At 42.4% G+C, this 17577-nt stretch overlaps 1 protein-coding gene across 1 annotated transcript in view; it reads right to left on the reverse strand.

Annotated features, from left to right (window-relative positions):
- LOC120850521 (lipase 3-like) overlaps positions 1 to 17071 on the reverse strand; it is a 45491-nt gene extending 28420 nt beyond the window's left edge. Inside the window, exons 1-3 of the mRNA XM_040223043.2 lie at positions 17022 to 17071; positions 16875 to 16923; positions 13636 to 13843 (exon numbers count right to left, since the gene is read on the reverse strand). Of these exons, the coding sequence (XP_040078977.2) occupies positions 13636 to 13843; positions 16875 to 16923; positions 17022 to 17071 (307 nt within the window). The remainder of the gene's footprint in view (positions 1 to 13635; positions 13844 to 16874; positions 16924 to 17021) is intronic.
- Between the last annotated feature and the right edge of the window lie 506 nt (positions 17072 to 17577).

A 17577-nucleotide genomic window follows, 5' to 3' on the forward strand; every position in this document is an offset into this window, starting at 1 on the left:
ATAACGGTGAGCTCTGGTGGAAATATTTGTAGAAGGCTAGGCCTAAAACTAGCTGTCGTTGTCACCACGGCACTCGTCGAACGCGTAAAAACGCAGAACACCGGCGCCCGGCGCTTGACTTTCGCATTCGACCGCATTCGACGAATCAAGTGGAGAAAAAAGCTCCGTTTGATCTACCTGCAACCTCATGCGCCGGTGCAGAAAGGTGTCGAGTGGTGTACTCTCGGTAGTATCTTTATACGGAGAGCAAGTCGTCTGCTTGCGCAGAAGTTGCGATGACGTCAAAACGACGCCGAACTCTTATTTGCCGACTGAAAAAAAAAAAAAGTGGGTAGATGGATTTCAATGCTAGATGCTTTGAGGTCGACCAACTATTTTTTTTTTTTTTTTTGCAATCAGCCAATACGAGCTTGGCGTCGTTTTGACGTCAACGCACCAGAGTTGGTCGTAAACGCACCTCCCGCACAAGAAGCATTCGACTTGCTCTCCGCATACTGACACCGGAAGTACACTGCGCTACACTTTTGTGCATTAGTGCAGGTGGTAGAGACATATCGAACAAAGCTAGACATTCTTTGCCTTTGTTGCACTCGTTGAACGGGTTAAAACTCGGAACGCAGGCGTCCGGCGTTTGGCTCTCGCATTCGAACGCGTTTAACGAGTGCACTGGAGACAACGGCAGCTAGCTTTAGGTCTACCCATTAATTCTTCGAATCGGAGCTCGGCGTTCTGGCCCCCCCCCCCCCCCCTTCCCCGCGCCGCTCTCCTCTCCTCCTGTACCTCAATTTCTCGGTGCATTCTCTTCGCGCTTTTTGCTTAGTGATTTATCCGTCAAAGTTCTTATGGGCCAGGGCAGCAACCTCATTGGATCCGAAGCGATAATAAGGTGCTGAGAATTTGCCACGCATTGAGTTTCGTACCTTGTCACTGACTCTAGGCTTTTTACACTAGATTAAGGGGCAGCAAATCATCAGCAAAGCGACCGTTTTGAAACAGCAAGACTGCGCTCTGTATTGCCCATTTTGCAGACTTGTACTTAAAGGGTTGTAAATAACTGATTACTTGTAATCAAATACATTCAAGTCTTACTTTTTAACGCTTCAATTACCTTTCTTTTGCGATAACGTTCGCAGTAATTTAATTGCTATTTTTCTGCAATCGATTACAAGTAATCCATTATGTTTCCGAAAGACCTAAAAATGTTAGCTGAGGGGTTTTTGTTTTTATTTCGTAAAAAAAAAAACTTCCTCCGCCCGTGCGTCTCTCGTTCATGTTGAACCAACGGTGGACACTTTTTTGGCCCCTAAACAATTAAGAAATAATAACAAGATACCACAAGGATTAGATTGTTAACTCGTTCAGCGACGTTTTACTGTCGAGCTGTTGAGAGTGCCTCGTTTCCAGTGTACGGGTTGTTACGATGCGGGTTTTCTGCGGCATACACGACTCTGTTCTTCTCTGACATACTCTGACCTCATCTAGCAATGACAAAGCCTACGCCCCCCCTTTCAATCTCGAAAGAGTACACCTGCGCGTGCTCGTATGGACCATTTTATCGTTGGTTGAAGAACTATAAAATGGAAAATATTCACTAGGTTTCGGTAGTTTCTAATCGTTTTTGAAACAAAAACAAAAAATATGACCACTTTCTACAATTCTATGCATTTTGGATTTCCAAAAAAGTAAAAAAGGCAACGAGAGAAGAAATCAATTACTTTTCTCGATTACGATTCGAAAAATATCCCGATTTCGAAGAAACTGAAGCTTATTTTTTATGAAGGTTGTCAATGAGGCGGAAACTGAAACCAATTTAATGAAGAACAGCTGCAGGTTTGCATACTTTAAGAAAACCTAAAAAATTCCTAAACTTAAGCATAATCTCCAAAAGGTCACTTATTGAAGTGCTTCGGTTTTTCCTTAGATTATGTGTATAATTTAAATGGGACGAAAGTTCATTTAGTCATATTTTGTCTTTTTTGATCAGGCAAGGTGTCGGGTTATTTTCATATTATATTTGGAAGGGTAATTCTTTCTAATATTAGGCACAAAGGAAAGAATGGGAATATTACATAAATTAGGTGTAAGAGAAAAATGAAGGTTTGTTTATGCTGATAGCTGGTGGACCTCATTTGAAGCTGATTTAATGCAGTTATACTTGACGAGGTACTTAATGGCCAATTATATATAACTGAACATTTTTAAGATGTCAAAAATTTCCTCGTCGTTAAGCTATAGGTTCTCGCTTGCAAAAAAAAAAAAAAACAAGCCTAGCTCGATAAAAAACTTTCGCGCCAAAACAAAGCAGAGGGAAATCATCTCATCCAGCCAAGCATAAAATATATGACCTAAAACAACAATGCTGATTGCCTACCTGTCAGGAATTGTTATTTTTACACTAACGCGTGTGGTATACTGCTCTCATTAACAGTGCAGCACATCGTATAAAGATGTGCACTTTAAGGATTCGTATTTGAGTTACTTACGTAATTATGTATATCAAGACAAACAAAGGAATTTAGGGCCCATTTATTTTTAACCGTAAACAAATATTTACGGCCAAAATCACTACATTAGTCTTATTACGTCCTTTTCAACAGTATCAGGAGTGGGCAGGAAAGAGCACCAATGACGCAGACACTGCTAAAGTCTTTCTGCTTTCTCGTATAGGTTAGGCAACCTTATTCAGTTTATTCTAAGCGCTCTAGTAATCGGTGCTTGCTGCTCGTTGCATGCCAACATATGCTGCTTGATTTATTTATGTGTGGCATCTATGTCATGAAGTTTATTTCCTTGTCGGGTGACATTCAACTTAACCCCGACCCTAAGAATGATAAGAACAAGAGTATTAGTGAAATATTGTCCGCCAATATATATATTCTCACTCAAATGAGTACACGTTACGCCAATGTCATCCGTCAATGAAGTCGAAGCCAGTCAAGAGTACTTTAAAGATCGTGTGTCGGATTTGAACACGAGATTGGCTACCGTGAACAAGAGGGTTCACTCACTTGAGGGCATTCATAACGTTCCCGATGTACACCGCCTCGTTGCTGAAGCTGTTAGACGAACATTCCGCACTTAAATGTTGTCTGGATGATTATGAGGACCGGTCTCGCCGGGATAACTTGATCTCATATGACATCATCAATAGCCCGAATGGAATGCGGTCCCTGTCCGAGCAGAAGATCCACTCGCTTCTGGTTGACCTTTTCTCCCTTCAGCCCCCCGAGGAAGCGGTTCCACGAGTACATCACTTAAATGCTTTTGTTACTAACAGGTGTTGCCCGATAGTTGTTAAATTTATTTCGCTTAAAGACAACATTCTGTCCCAAAGATCTAAATCGAAAACCATGACAATTACTTTGCAAGAATATATTTGTAAAGCTACTTTACTTTCGCGTAACAATATGTTAGACTTCGGGACGACAAGTGGAAAGAATATTAACTTGCGTTACAAGAGGTTAATATTTAACAAGTGTTATGCACCTAACGCTCAAAGCGGCACTGTGTGAGGTCGAACAACCTAACCCACATTCTGGTATGGACGCGGAAAATTCAGGTAAGGTTAATGATAGTGACGCTGAACGTTCACCGGCTTTGATTCCGTTCCTCTTTCCTAACTATAATGAGCCATTGACGCGGAAAATTCGGGTAATGTTAATGATAGTGACGCTGAACGTTCACGGGCTTTGATCCCGTTCCTCTTTCCTAGCTATAATCAGCCATTGACGCGGAAACTTCGGGTGAGGTTAATCATAGTGACGCTGAACGTTCACCGGCTTTGATCCCGTTCCTCTTTCCAAGGTATAATCAGCCATTGACGCGTAAAATTCGGGTAAGGTTAATCATAGTGACGCTGAACGTTCACCAGCTTTGATCCCGTTCCTCTTTCCTAGCTATAATCAGCCATTGACGCGGAAAATTTGGGTAAGGTTAATCATAGTGACGCTCGACGTTCACCGGCTTTGATCCCGTTCCTCTTTCCTAGCTATAATCAGCCATTGATGCGTAAAATTCGGGTAAGGTTAATCATAGTGACGCTGAACGTTCACCGGCTTTGATCCCGTTCCCCTTTCCTAGCTATATTCAGCCATTGACTCGAAAAATTCGGGTAAGGTTAATCATAGTGATGCTGAACGTTCACCGGCTTTGACCCCGTTCCTCTTTCCTAGCTATAATCAGCCATTGACGCGGAAATTTCGGGTAAGGTTAATCATAGTGACGCTGAACATTCACCGGCTTTGATCCCGTTCCTCTTTCCTAGCTATAATCAGCCGTTCAGGCGAGACTTATTGGGGACTACTCTGTTTTTTTTTTCCAATATCAGAAGCATTATAATCATACGAGATGCCTTATCGTCCCTGGTTGACACATGCCTTGCCGATGTATTTGTCTTGACGGGGACCTGGTTACCTGGTAGGGTTGACAGCCGTGAAATGTTTGCTTGTCAGAACAATTATACTCTCATAAACAAGGTCGTTAAGGGCGCTCGTGTGGTTGAACTTTGATTCCTGTTGCTAAAAATATATTTTCTTATATTGTTCCGGTTCCTTCCCCTCTCGAATGTTCTTGTGCCTGCATTCGTTTAAGCCATAAATACAAGGTATTTTTCTTTGCTACAGGCTACCTCATAATACGCCGACATTTCGTGACGATTTGTTTGATTGTCCAAAAATGCAATTATTAAATTTCCTAAGGCCGTCTACTATTGTTAGGTTATTTTAATTATCTTGGCATATCGCGGAAACATTGCTGCCCTACTGTAACCTGTGATTCGTCGGACTGTTGAGCTTTCATTAGTACTTGTTCTACGTTTAACCTCTGCCAACTTTTTAATGTACCCACTAGCGTTGCTAGCTCAGCAGCTAATGTTATTGTACTCGTATTGACCATTGCTCCAGGATAAGTCTTATATCTATCTCTTCTGCCTTGTTTAAGCGACCATTCTGCTATTCACTTTCCTTTACAAGTCAGCTCCCCCCGCCACCCTAAACAGTATAAACTAGTTCGTGACCGTGGCAAAGCAGATTTTCGGGCAATCAAAGCTGAGTTGGCGATTTTTGTTAATGCTTTCTTTCCGCAGTTTTGGAAACGATCGGTTTATAAAAATTGAGATTTATTTAAACCCAAGGTAACTACTCTCATCATAATTACATTCATCTTCGTCGAAAATCTCTTTCCAATGAATCCCCGTGGTTAAACCTATCACTAAAATGTCTTCAGAACAAAGTAAAGCAAAACAAGCTACTGTCAGCGCCCAACACACTTTTTTTAATAACACGCTCCCAATCTTTGTTATCTACTAACCCGCGCAAGTTCTGGAACGTCGTCAATATCCGTGAACGTAGACATCCGTCTAAATTCCGAAAGTGGACTGTTGATCCCACGGCATCAGAGCTGTGTTTTTTTAATAAGACCATCACACCGTTTTTCACGAATTGTGCACCAACTACATCACCTGTTGCCTGGAAGTCATATTTACACCAGATTATACTCCCATCGATTGGGTCGGTATTTTAAGCTGAGTAAGAACGGGAAAGTTTTATCTCTAGTATGTACTGATGGCATCAGTTACAAGTCGTTAAAGAGTACTTTCACTTATTCATCTGTCATCTTGTCTCTACTTTTTACGTAGTCATTGCAGTGTACAACACTACCCGACGACTGGAGCGTTGGCAAGGTGGTTCCGGTGCACAAATCTGGTGATGTTTTTAACCCTAGTAATTAGAGACTAATTTTCTTGACATCCATTCTGTGGAAAATACTGGAACATGTTGTGGTCCCCAAAAATGATGCGGCGGTGGGGGAAGAGAGGAAGAAGAGGAGGGCGAAAAATGCCGGTTGGGCAGGCGGTGGAGGCCGACCTTCAGAAGTCTGAACAGACGCCGTCATCGACCCTGGAACTTGGTGAAGGGATACCGATCGACGTCGATCTCCATTCTTTCCCACGACGAGCAGATACAGAAGGAGGACAGCTGACTGTGACTGATGCAGACGAACACTGACTGAGTCACCTACATTGAACTCTGGATATCTACGGACCATGACATTGAATCTTGCTTCGTGCAGATACTTTTTTTTCTTCATCTATTCCAGTTCGCTTTCTTATCTTTCTTACGTGTTCTTCCCGATTTCTTAATTTTGTTCTAATTCTCAAAGTAAAACTTGTTCATATTCACAAGGTCTCCTAATTTGAAACGACGCTCTATAACATGTACACACTCAGGTGTTGTGACGGCTAGCAACGTCCCAAATGGTAGCAGCGGTGGGATTTTTCAAATAATTTCGACATCCTAAAGTAGTGGGAGAAACCCTCGTACTTGCGAGCCTTGTGAAAATGAATAAATCAACCTCACGCCCTGGAGAAGGAAATGGACAAGCAATTACAGGATCCCTGGGGGCAACTGTACTGGCATTGAGAGGATTGGTGCCCATATTTTTCGGGGATGGATTAGTGCTCAACAGGTCTCACAGATGGGTGGCTGGAACGACACGCAGAAAATATTAATTGCCAAGTGCAAAATATCAGGGAGGGCAGACTAGTTCGCGTGGCATGAAGAGAGGATGAAATCCGTCGCATCATTTACGGACTTCAAACAGTTGCTCCTTGGATGAATCGATAACGAATCACGAAGCGTTCGAATTGAGAAGTTTTTGGGGGCTCGTCAATGAGCAGAAGAGGATGTCAGGGCCTTTGCGACCCGTGTAGAAAGACTGGGGCGGCGAACTTTGGTTCTTTACGAAGGTTAACGGGCCAAACAGAAGGAGGACGTTGCTAGAGAATTGTTGGAAGAACAAATGCTCACGCTATATGTGGATGGCCTAAGAGATCCAGTGAGACGATTTGTTCTCTCTAGAGATCCTAAGTCCTTTGAGGAGGCTGTCAGCGTAGCACATAAGGAGGAGAGGAATGACAAACAGGTTACATCAAACCAAGCAATACGAACAGTAGCTGCAAATGACTCTGAAATTAAAGAAGTGTGAAGGCGTCTTGAACAAATCGAAACAATGCTGCAGGAAGGAACGGCAGCTCGAGAGACTAGGGACCAGAGTTCTTCGAACTATACAAAGAGGAGTTACTTTCCCAGGTGTTTGAACTGTGGACAACTAGGCCACATTGCACGAAATTGTCAGGCCTTTATTTTTCGAAGTGATGGAAACACGGGAAAAGGACGGGGTCAAAGAAAAGTAGGGCACATCACGGGGGGACGTTAGGAAAACTAGAACGGCTCCTCTCAAATGACCCCATCGAGATGGAAGCCGATACGAAAGCGGGGGTAGTTAGATTATGTGGTGAGGGCAGCCCCATTGTTGAGTGCCGAGTAGGAACTACAGTGGCCGAATTTATTATCGATAGTGGATGTAAGGTAACGCTCATGAACGTAACGCTCATGAAAGGTCCTCCTTTCACCCTTTCAGAAGCGCATGCCCACACCGAACTGATTGGAATTACGGGGAAGCCATTGAGAACAATGGGTTGTTTTGACGTTCCTTTCAAGATAGGAACCACTGCTTTTCAACATCCCTGTTTTGCATGCGCGGACGGTGTTACGCTTCCAGTTGCTGGCATATTCCGCCAAGATATTGTGCGAAAGTATGGCATAGATATCCTGGCATCGGAGAGTATTCTTAGAATAGGAGGGCAGAGCGTCCCTATTTTAACTGGAGAAAAGAGGACGATCACCACGCACTATCTGATGTACCACCAACCGGAAGTGTACGTTCTCCTGTATTTCTTACGAGAAATTGTGTAATACCACCAATGTCGGAGGCAATGACATTTGCCAGACTGAATCATTTAGTGCCGATTTCAGGAGATGGTGTTGTAGAGATGCGTGAAATAGGTACACACGGATTATTAGGAGCAGATGTGGCAGTTCGAATCAATAGTGATGGCGAGGTACCGGTGAGAATGGCCAACCTGATATTACAGGAACTTCGTGTACTCAAGAATCAGCTAGTTCAAGATTTCATAAGTATTGTGAACGAAGGGCTGACTGGAGAGCCCGTCTTGCATGGCAGCGCACAGGCAGAGGCAAGAGAAGGGTGGCATCCTTTTGGGCAATTCGATCTTGACCACTTGCAAGAGGAAGAACAAACGTCGGTCCTAGATTTTCTTGCAAAGTACAAAGCTCATTCTCTCTTCATAAACTAGACATTGGACATTGCAAAGTTATAAAGCACCGCGTACAAACCTGAGTAGACTCACCTGTATACAAAAGAGCCTACGAATCCCTTATGCAAAGCGAGACGATATGGAACAGCAGGTCAGAGAAATGCTGGAGAAGGACATAATTGAACACTCCACATCCCCGAGTGGCGCTCCTGCTTTGTTGGTACAGAAAGCAGATGGGTCATTCAGGTGTGTGATCGACTACAGAGATTTGAACAAAGTGACTCGAGTTGATCCTTACCCATTGCCCAATATTTAGGAAACGCTTGGTCTTCTGGGGTTTGCACACTACTTCTCTGTCGTAGATATGGCCGCCGGCATCCCTTTCCACTATCAGTGGAAAAGGATTCCAGTGGGATTGGTTAATAGCTCCGTCATTTTTCAGCGTACGGCGGAGGCAATTTCGGCCGGCATTCTTGGGAAGACGCGCTATATCTATCTGGATGATATCATCATCTTCAGCCATAGCTTGGACCAACATCTTATAGACATCGAGACCGTCCTGAGGAGACTACAAACGGCAGGACTAAAGCTGAAACCCTCAAAATGTCAATTTCTTAAACAAGAAGTGAAGTACTTCGGACATATTTTGTCAAAGAACGGGGTCCGACCAGATCCAGAAAAAAACACGTTGTGTTAATGAATTTCCCAGACCACAACAGTCAAAGAACTTCGCCAATTTCTTGGTCTTATTGGATATTACAGGCGTCACATACCAGAGTTTGCCGAAAACGCCAAACATTTGACTGCGCTTACGTCAAAGGTCACTTTCAGCTGGAGCACTGAAGCTGAGGCGGTTTTTGATGTTCTGATGCATGAATTCACGCAGGCGCCTTTGTTGAGGTTCCCGGACTTTTCTAAACCATTTATTCTGATAACGGACGCTTCTCAGAATGCACCGGGAGCCGTGTTGGGGCAAGAGTGCGGAAGAAACGAGCACCCCATTGCACATGCGTGCAGGAAATTAAATCCGGCCGAACAAAAATATGCAGCAACGAAACAAGAATGCTTGGCGGTAGTCTGGGTAGTCAAGCAGTTCCGGTGTTACCTGTACGGAAGAAATTTCAAGGTGTTAACCGACTGTCGTGCACTTAAATGGCTGATGAACGCCCGTGACCCCAGTTCTCGTTTATCACGCTGGAACTTACTGCTGCAAGAATACAACTTTGAAGTGCAACATCGGGCGGGAAAAATAAATCAGAACGCTATCGCAACCGGGCGGAGAAGAAGTTAGAGAAGTTATTCAATATGAACCAGGATGTGATGCTGATGGTTTTATCTCTGCACAACGAGATGATCGAAAGTTAATCACGCTCATCTCCATGTGCGAAGAGTAATCTCATAAGAAATCCGGATGCTATGTTATCGGCTCTCGAGGTCTTCTTTGTCGGAGAGATCATACTACGTTGAGACAAGATCGTCTTTTCAATAACCGAGTTGTTGTCCCCAAATCGCTTTAAAATTACGTGATACGACTATGTCATGATAAACTTTACTCTGGACACCGAATGACGGGCAAAACAAGTGAAAGGGTTTGAGAAAAGTACTTCTGGCACGGAATGCAAAAGAAGATACAGAACTACTGTGCCCAGTGTGTGTCGTGCATATGTCACAAAGCATCCCACAACAGAAGGCGAGCACCTTTGCAAGTATTCGAAGAGGTTGCACAACTATTTCAAGGGGCAGGAATGGATATTGTGGTACCATTTCCAACTGCGACGGGAGGAAATCGTTATCTTCTAGTGTTTGTAGACCATTTAACGATATATGCAGAAGTCGTCGCCATGTCAGACCAGAAAGCCGAAACTGTTGCTAAAATGTTTGTGGAACTCATGATCCTTCGCCATGGCGTGCCTCGGCAAATCTTGACAGATTAAGGCCCTAATTTTACATCAAGATTGTTCCAGGATATATGCACATTGCTAAGGATACTGAAGCTATAAACAACAGCATATCATCCCCAGTGCAACGAAGCAGTAGAGCGACTTAACCAAACCTTGGTCTCAATTCTATCCCTCTATGTGCGTGCTGACCAGAGAGACTGGGGCCAGCGTATTCTATATTGTATGTTTTCATACAACACAGCCAAACATGAAAGTACACATGAGACGCCTTTCTACTTACTTTTCGGACGTAACGCTGATTTGCCGGATATCTTATGTAAGCCACCACCTGTCAATTACGATAAACTTCAGAATTATTGCCATGAACTACGTCACAGACTTTTAATGGCTCATGAAACAGCACGAGAGAAACTAGCCGAATCAGCTGAACAGCGAAAAGAACTGTACAATTGAATTTCGCAAAGAGCAACTCACAACATAGGCGATCTCGTGTACATTAAAGTAAAGGCCGCTAAACTAGAAATATCAAAGAAGCTATTTCCTAAGAGGGAAGGCCCGCACCACGTGATTAAAAAGCTATCTGATCTTACGTATCGTGTCAAGAACGCCCGTACTGGTGAGCAGAAAGTGCTCCACGTGAACAGGATGAGAAAACCGACGGCAGGCGAAGAGCGAACCCCGGAGTTAGCATACAACCACCACAAACGCTCTCAAGACGAAGAATAGTCCTTTTCATCCTTAACTCACAATTTGGCCCCACGGGTACCTGCCGGAAACGAAGGAATCACGGTGGGGTACCCCAATAGAGAGATGATCGTACCGGGTATTTTTGAAGAGCTAGAGGTGACCGGGAGAATGGCGTCAAATGTGCAGCAGACAATGCCCTCAATGTCTTCGGTTGAACGTATCATCATCATTATTTATTATTCCTTGAAGGCCCAAGGGGCATTATACAAGGGAGTGAACACTTAAGAGTTGCCCATGGCAACCCCAAAAATTTTTGGAATGTCCCATTCGTATGCCCTTCGCAGTCGGGGACCAGTGTGAACAGAGTTCTCTTATACTGACAGATATTTCTGTGGTTGTTTTAGGGCGCAAGATAGTGTTGAATTCTGAATGTGAATGTTGGTTTCGTACAGAACTTAATTGAATATTTAGGCGGTTAGTTGAAAGTACAAGGAGGATTCTTGTTTCTGGAACAGTAAATACAATTTTTAAAATTGTCCAGGAGGATTTTTTTTTTAAATTGAACGTGTGTGGTGCGCGAGAATGGTGCGCCGGTGGGGGAAGAGAAGGAAGAAGAGGAAAGCGGAAAAAGGCCGGTTGGGCAGGCGGTGGAAGCCGACCTTCAGAAGTCTGAACAGACGCCGTCGTCGACCCCGGGACTTGGCGAAGGGGTCCCGATTGACGTTGATCTTCATTCTTCCCCACGACGAGCAGAGACAGAAGGAAGACGGCTGACTGTGAGTGATGCAGACGATCACTGACTGCGCCACCTACCGTTGAACTCTGGATATCTCCGGATTTCGACATTTACTCTTGGTTCGTGCAGGTTTCTTTTTTCTTCATTTATTTCAGTTTGCTTTCTTATCTTTCCTACGTTTTCTTCCCTATTTCTGAACTTTATTTTAATTCTCAAAGTAAAACTTGTTCATATACACAAGGTCTCCTAATTTGAAACGACCCTCTGTAACACGTACACACTCAGGTGCTGTGACGGCTAGCAACGTCACAATGTAATACACTCTAGTCTCGTTCGTTTTCTTCAGTCTAATTCATTCTTTACAACCTGTCAGCACGATTTTCGTAAACATTACTCCTGTGGAACTCAGCTACTTGTTTTTACTAATGACTTCGTTTCTGTGTTGTACCGCCCATCTGCCATTGATTGCTTCTTTTTTCTTTTTTTTTTTGACTTCGCTAAAACCTTTGATACAGTTCTGCATCGACTACTACTTTACGAACTCGGCAAACTCAACCTCGATAACAATAGTTTAGGATAGATTGATTGGATTTCTCACGGTCGCACCCAGTATGTATCAACTAAGGATCATGAATCTCAACTTCCCTCTTTGTCATAAGGCTTTCCTGAAGGATTCGCCCTAGGAGCCCTCCTTTTCCTCATCTATATTAATAACCTTCCTGACTCTATTTTCTCATCTATCAAATTTTTTGCTGATGATTGTGTTTTATATCGAGAAATATCTAACTTCCCCGAGGAATCTATTCGTCGAGCCGATCTTAGCAGTATCTCTGTGTGGCATGACACATGGCTTATGAAACCCAATGTTAACAAATGCAATGTATTAAGAATCATAAAATCAACTAATCAATCCAATCCGACCCCTTATCTCCTTAATTGTCCCCGGTTGTCAACAATTTCTGCTTATAGATATCTTGGTGTTCACATTCCCTTTCATCGCATATATATGTTGAATACATTGCTAATAATGCTAACCACAGGCCCGGTTTCCTTCGCCGTAATTTCTTCCTCGCTCTGATTTTATTAAAACTCTTATCATAAAATTCACTTGTGCGCTCCAAAATTGAGTATGCCTCATCTCTATGGGATCCCCATATGAACTCGCTCGTTTTAAACCTGGAATCTGTCTAGAATCGACCTGCCCGTTTGACTATTTCCGTCTAGCTGGCGCCTCTCAAATGAAACAAACATTACATCTGCCCGATCTCTCTATTCGGCGTCGCATCTCTAGAATCTGCCTTTTATAAAAGATATTACAAGAACAACAGCTTTTATCAGTCACTTTTTACAGCCCCCTTAAGTGTGTCATCTCGCTTCGATCACCGATTGAAAGTTGGCGTACCCAGTTGTAGAACTAGCCTGTACCTCGGCTCCTTTGTCCCCAAAGCAAGCGTGGACTGGAACTACCTTTATGCTTTCATCGTCTCCATCAGCGGCCACATTACATTCAAGTCTGGCGTGTTTCATCACCTGTCATCATAACTGTTATTTGCTCTACATGTTCTTCAGATGTTTCCCACCACTCCTCCCTGTAACGCCTCCCGATCATAAGACTAAATAAAAAAATTAATAAGTAACTCACACATCAAAATTCTTTCAAACGATCACTCGTGTGCATCTGCCGTAAATGATTACATAAGAAGTTGCTCATATGTAGCTGCAGTTGAGCAGTAACACCAGTTCATGGGCACTCCGCAATATTATTATAAGAAGGCATCGGATATGAATTTGCTGCATTGCGCAACAAAAACAATACATAAATAATTATATTAATAACAAATAGCATGTAGGAGAGCTACTAAACTTTCAACATCTTGAACACCCCAGACTCAGGAACTAAAAGTGTTGTGTGTGTGTGGTTCCTTTTTTTCTTTACGTCCTAAATGCTCAATGTTCTAATAATCTATTTCAAAACAAGAACGCCATCAAATTTGGTCCCGACTTGTCCATTTTAAGCTCCCGTCATTTTTTTACCTACCAAGAGAATGATACCCAGAAATGTCGCTAAATATTTAGGCGCCCGGTGGCCCAGTTCTGCAGGTCTAGAAGACCGGTCAAGATCCATCGTTGCCTGGTCAGTTTTACTCCGCCATATCTTACAAGTTCCCTTCGCGATAAATTGAAAAGGTAATTACCCAAACTTTGTTCGGGAAAATTGAGAACATAATCAGTGGACGACGCCAACAGTCCGTGTTGAAGAAAGACGGGCGTTTTGCGGCGCTCACTTGGGCGACCACTCTCGTTTCGTCCTCGTGGGATGCGTTGAATTCCCAGAACATATCCATCAGTGGTGGACACCTCGTATTCTTCGACAGGGTATCCTTTACTGGAAATCAACTGCGACTAAAAAGATTACAAAAAGAGAATGCACGTGGCTTCCAAAAATAATCCTGGAGTGTGAATGAGGATATAGCTCTGAACACCAGTACAAGAAAAATGCGGCTGTCCCTCTCGAGAACGTTATAGGTCTTGTATTCACGTGATCAGTTATCGGTGCACAGAGAGGAGTAGCATTCGTGAAAATTTCATTGAAAATAACTTGCGATCACTAAAGGAATACGATACAAAGGTGTACCACTCCGCTTGCATATATGAACACAAAATGCTTTTATAAGCCAAATTCCACGAGAAAACCGTCACGAAGAACTGTGACATCACGTGACAGCGTGGCATTCTGTGTCATCATGTTGTCACGTGACAATATCATGTGACGCCAGGATGTCATGATGACGTTATGAGGCTACGTGACTCTGTGAAGTCACGTTAGACCACGACCTTATTATGACGTCGCGTGACACACTGACGTAATTAAAACGTCACATGCCTCGGTGTGGCACGTGACGTTTCATGTCACACTGTGACATGGGACCTGACGTGACGTTGTTGGTGAGGGCATGATGTCAAGTGGTATTTCATAACTATAACGTCACACGAACACAGTCGTGTTATCTCGTTATGTTACATTTAGCGCCGACAAAACCAAGCTCCCTGGTTTTGTCAGCCTAATTCAGCTATTGTGATGATTTTTCTTTAACTGCTGGGTGATCTATTTTCAAACTCGCCGAGATTTTGGTGCGAAAACCAGTCCAATATTTGTTTTCCTCTCTATTTGTAATGTGTAATTAGTTTCTTTTATCGATGTCCATTACATACTCACTTTAATATACGATGAGTGCTACACATAGAAGAAGGGATAGTTGGGCAAGTTGGTGGGAATTCATCGCAGGAAACAGAGCGAAAAAAGCCGAGGACGAAGAAGAAAGACACGGGACAAGGGCTGACTGATCAGCGCTCGTCCCGTCTGTTTCCCCTTCGTCCTCGTCCGTTTTTCGCTATTTTCTACGGTGAATTCCCAGACATAATTTGAAGTTTATCGAGGTGCTTTTTTTTATATGTAACATATGCAGAAAGCTAAGAAGCGTATTTTTACAGCTTCGGATATTGTTTAAATTGAATTAATATACGTCATTTTTAATAAATCACAGATACGTTCCTTTTATATTGAGAGGTTTATTTTATCTACTAAGTTATGAAGCACAAGTAATCCACATCACTCTGTTTGTCTAACAAAAGCATCTCGAATAGTAAAAAATAAATACCTAATAACTTGCCCAGGACGGATAAATGATGAGTCCTCGAAAGAAATTACCGTGTAACGTTTGAACTTGTCCTTACTTATTTACAAATTGGGATTTACCCACCATTGCAAAGTGATCGAGTGGTAAAGACTTAAAGAATCCCTTCTTTTTTACCGCTCAGTTTGGTCGACATATTCAGTGACTTACCACATTTCTGTCTGTGTCTGGATCTGAAGTAAAATGTAGTATTAGAAGGTGCTCTTATTCTACAGTTGAGTGGCATACTACAGAACAGTTTCTTATTGATCAGTAATACAAGAAACATTTCTTTTTCAGATATAGGCGGGATATCTCTGTGTTTTGTATTATGCCGAAGGATTGCGAATGGCAGTTAACAGTTAATAAAGAAGTGTCGACCAGATAGAGTGTTTAGAATTTAGGTTTACGAAATAAGGTAAAAATACTCATATGAATGCGGTGACTAGTACTCATATAAATATAATATATTCAAATTACTGGCGTACTTCCCATGAGGCTATTGTATATCATATCAAAGATTACTATAAGTGCATTGTTTTGGTAGTTTATAATGTTCAATTAATAAATATACTACAAGCTGGTGCCTATTATTTGACAGTTGCGTGGCAGCGTGAAGGTGCTACATGCAGTCCCATGAATCGGGAGGGAACGATGAGTTCTTTACTTCAGCTATATTGACTGGCAGCATAAGAAAGAAATGGCGTGGCGAATCCCGAGCAGCTCGTTATTGCTCCCTAACCACTAAGATATATGCTTTAGACCGGTCGTTCTTAAATTGGGGTCCGTGAACCAATCGGGGTCCCCGAAGCCCTCAACGTAAGTCAGCTAAGTTACATTTTGTTTGTTCGTTGATAATCGCAATTTTACAAAGTTAAATAGGCGAAGCCATGTGCACCTAGTGAGTAGGGTTGATTATTATCCGATTCATAGCTTCAAAACGTTATTTGTACGCTCTTAGTTTTTTTGTTTTTTTCAATCGTTACTTTTTGGTTATTGTAACTGTGCAACGCCCTCCTCCTTTTAGGGTCCCCCGTCACTTCGGCCTACCCTGTGTTGCGCTTCGAACATCAGTGGTTGAGAACCGCTGTATTAGTCGTGCCGAAGAACGAATCATGAACCAGGAACCGGGAACACAATAAACCATACACTGCGTTCTTTTTTTGGGGGGATCTTAGTGATTATAGTCGATTGTTTACGTGAACTTCATCATAATTTAACATTTTGATAAATTATCATGACAATAAATTTCAGAATTTTTCTGTTAAGATTAATATTTACGTGTAATGTAGTCGAATCCGAGCAGTTCCACCTATGATGAATTGTGGAATATTCCTCGAAAATAACTTCATTCAGTGATTACAACTCCCTTTTTTCATCCTGTATTATAAATTGACTGGATATTTAATGCCTGCATTCTATAATTACTATACCAAAGAATTACTCGGTTGTCCTATTCATGTAAACATAAATTTAGCGAAAAACAGATGAATATCCATGGGGCTGCCCACCAACATTTCTGTGAAGCTTGTTAGGCCAACAATATCTGCGCATGCTATGTCTCGGACTCTGAGCAATTTGTAGACCAGATTGTGAATTCTGGATCTCTTTAACTACTCTATATTTTCTCCTTGGTAATAAAACTGCATCAGCCGAAGTTTTTTTGTTTGTTTATTTCTTTTTGCTTCTAGATTTCTATATCGCGTAGAAATATGCCTTAATCTCAGACGGCCAAGTATAGTTATTTGAGCAATAGTTACCTGCGTATGCCAATGATGGGACGAAATCTTCTGCTTCCTCGTGATCCCGCTGGTCAGAATACGATTCCGCAACAATTATCTGTAGACAGGCTAAACAAAATTGATATATATGATGAGCAACCAGTGCAGTATTTTTTTTTTATTTACACTTTATAGCTGACATTGTTGCTGAAATGAGATATATGCACAACACACATATAGAAATGTTTTCATATGCCCGGTCACGATAAATTTCCAAAATGGGGAAGCTACGGCTGCGGTGATCCAATGCAAGCATTGAAACGACGCACGTAAAGGCGTCGGGTAAGTCGGATTTAGGAGCCTGCTGTCACCTGCTACTCAAAATTCGCTTTCAGCGAAATCAACTGACTTAAAAGGAAGGTCAAACAACAGTATATCCTTGCTAAAGTGTTCCATGTTTGTGTAACAAGATTAGATACTTTGAAGAAACTGTTTATATATTCGTGATACTTTATATCGGCTCACAAATGTGCCTTGTAGCCTTGAGCAAGTGTAAGCGACAGCTTTTTTTTCGATCAGATGTTGATTTTTGGTCGCCAAAGTTCTTGGTTGGCAAGCGGACTAGAGAGTAAAATAGAAACGAAAAAACATGTTTGCAATAAGGTCGTCAGCCGGGCGCCGATTGAGCAACCTAAGGGGTATCAAAATGAAATGTGAGAGCAATATGTAAAATTAAAGTAAA

Source organism: Ixodes scapularis, unplaced genomic scaffold (assembly GCF_016920785.2).
Source record: "Ixodes scapularis isolate PalLabHiFi unplaced genomic scaffold, ASM1692078v2 PGA_scaffold2__306_contigs__length_199485367, whole genome shotgun sequence".
NCBI classification, from domain to species: Eukaryota; Metazoa; Arthropoda; class Arachnida; order Ixodida; family Ixodidae; genus Ixodes; species Ixodes scapularis.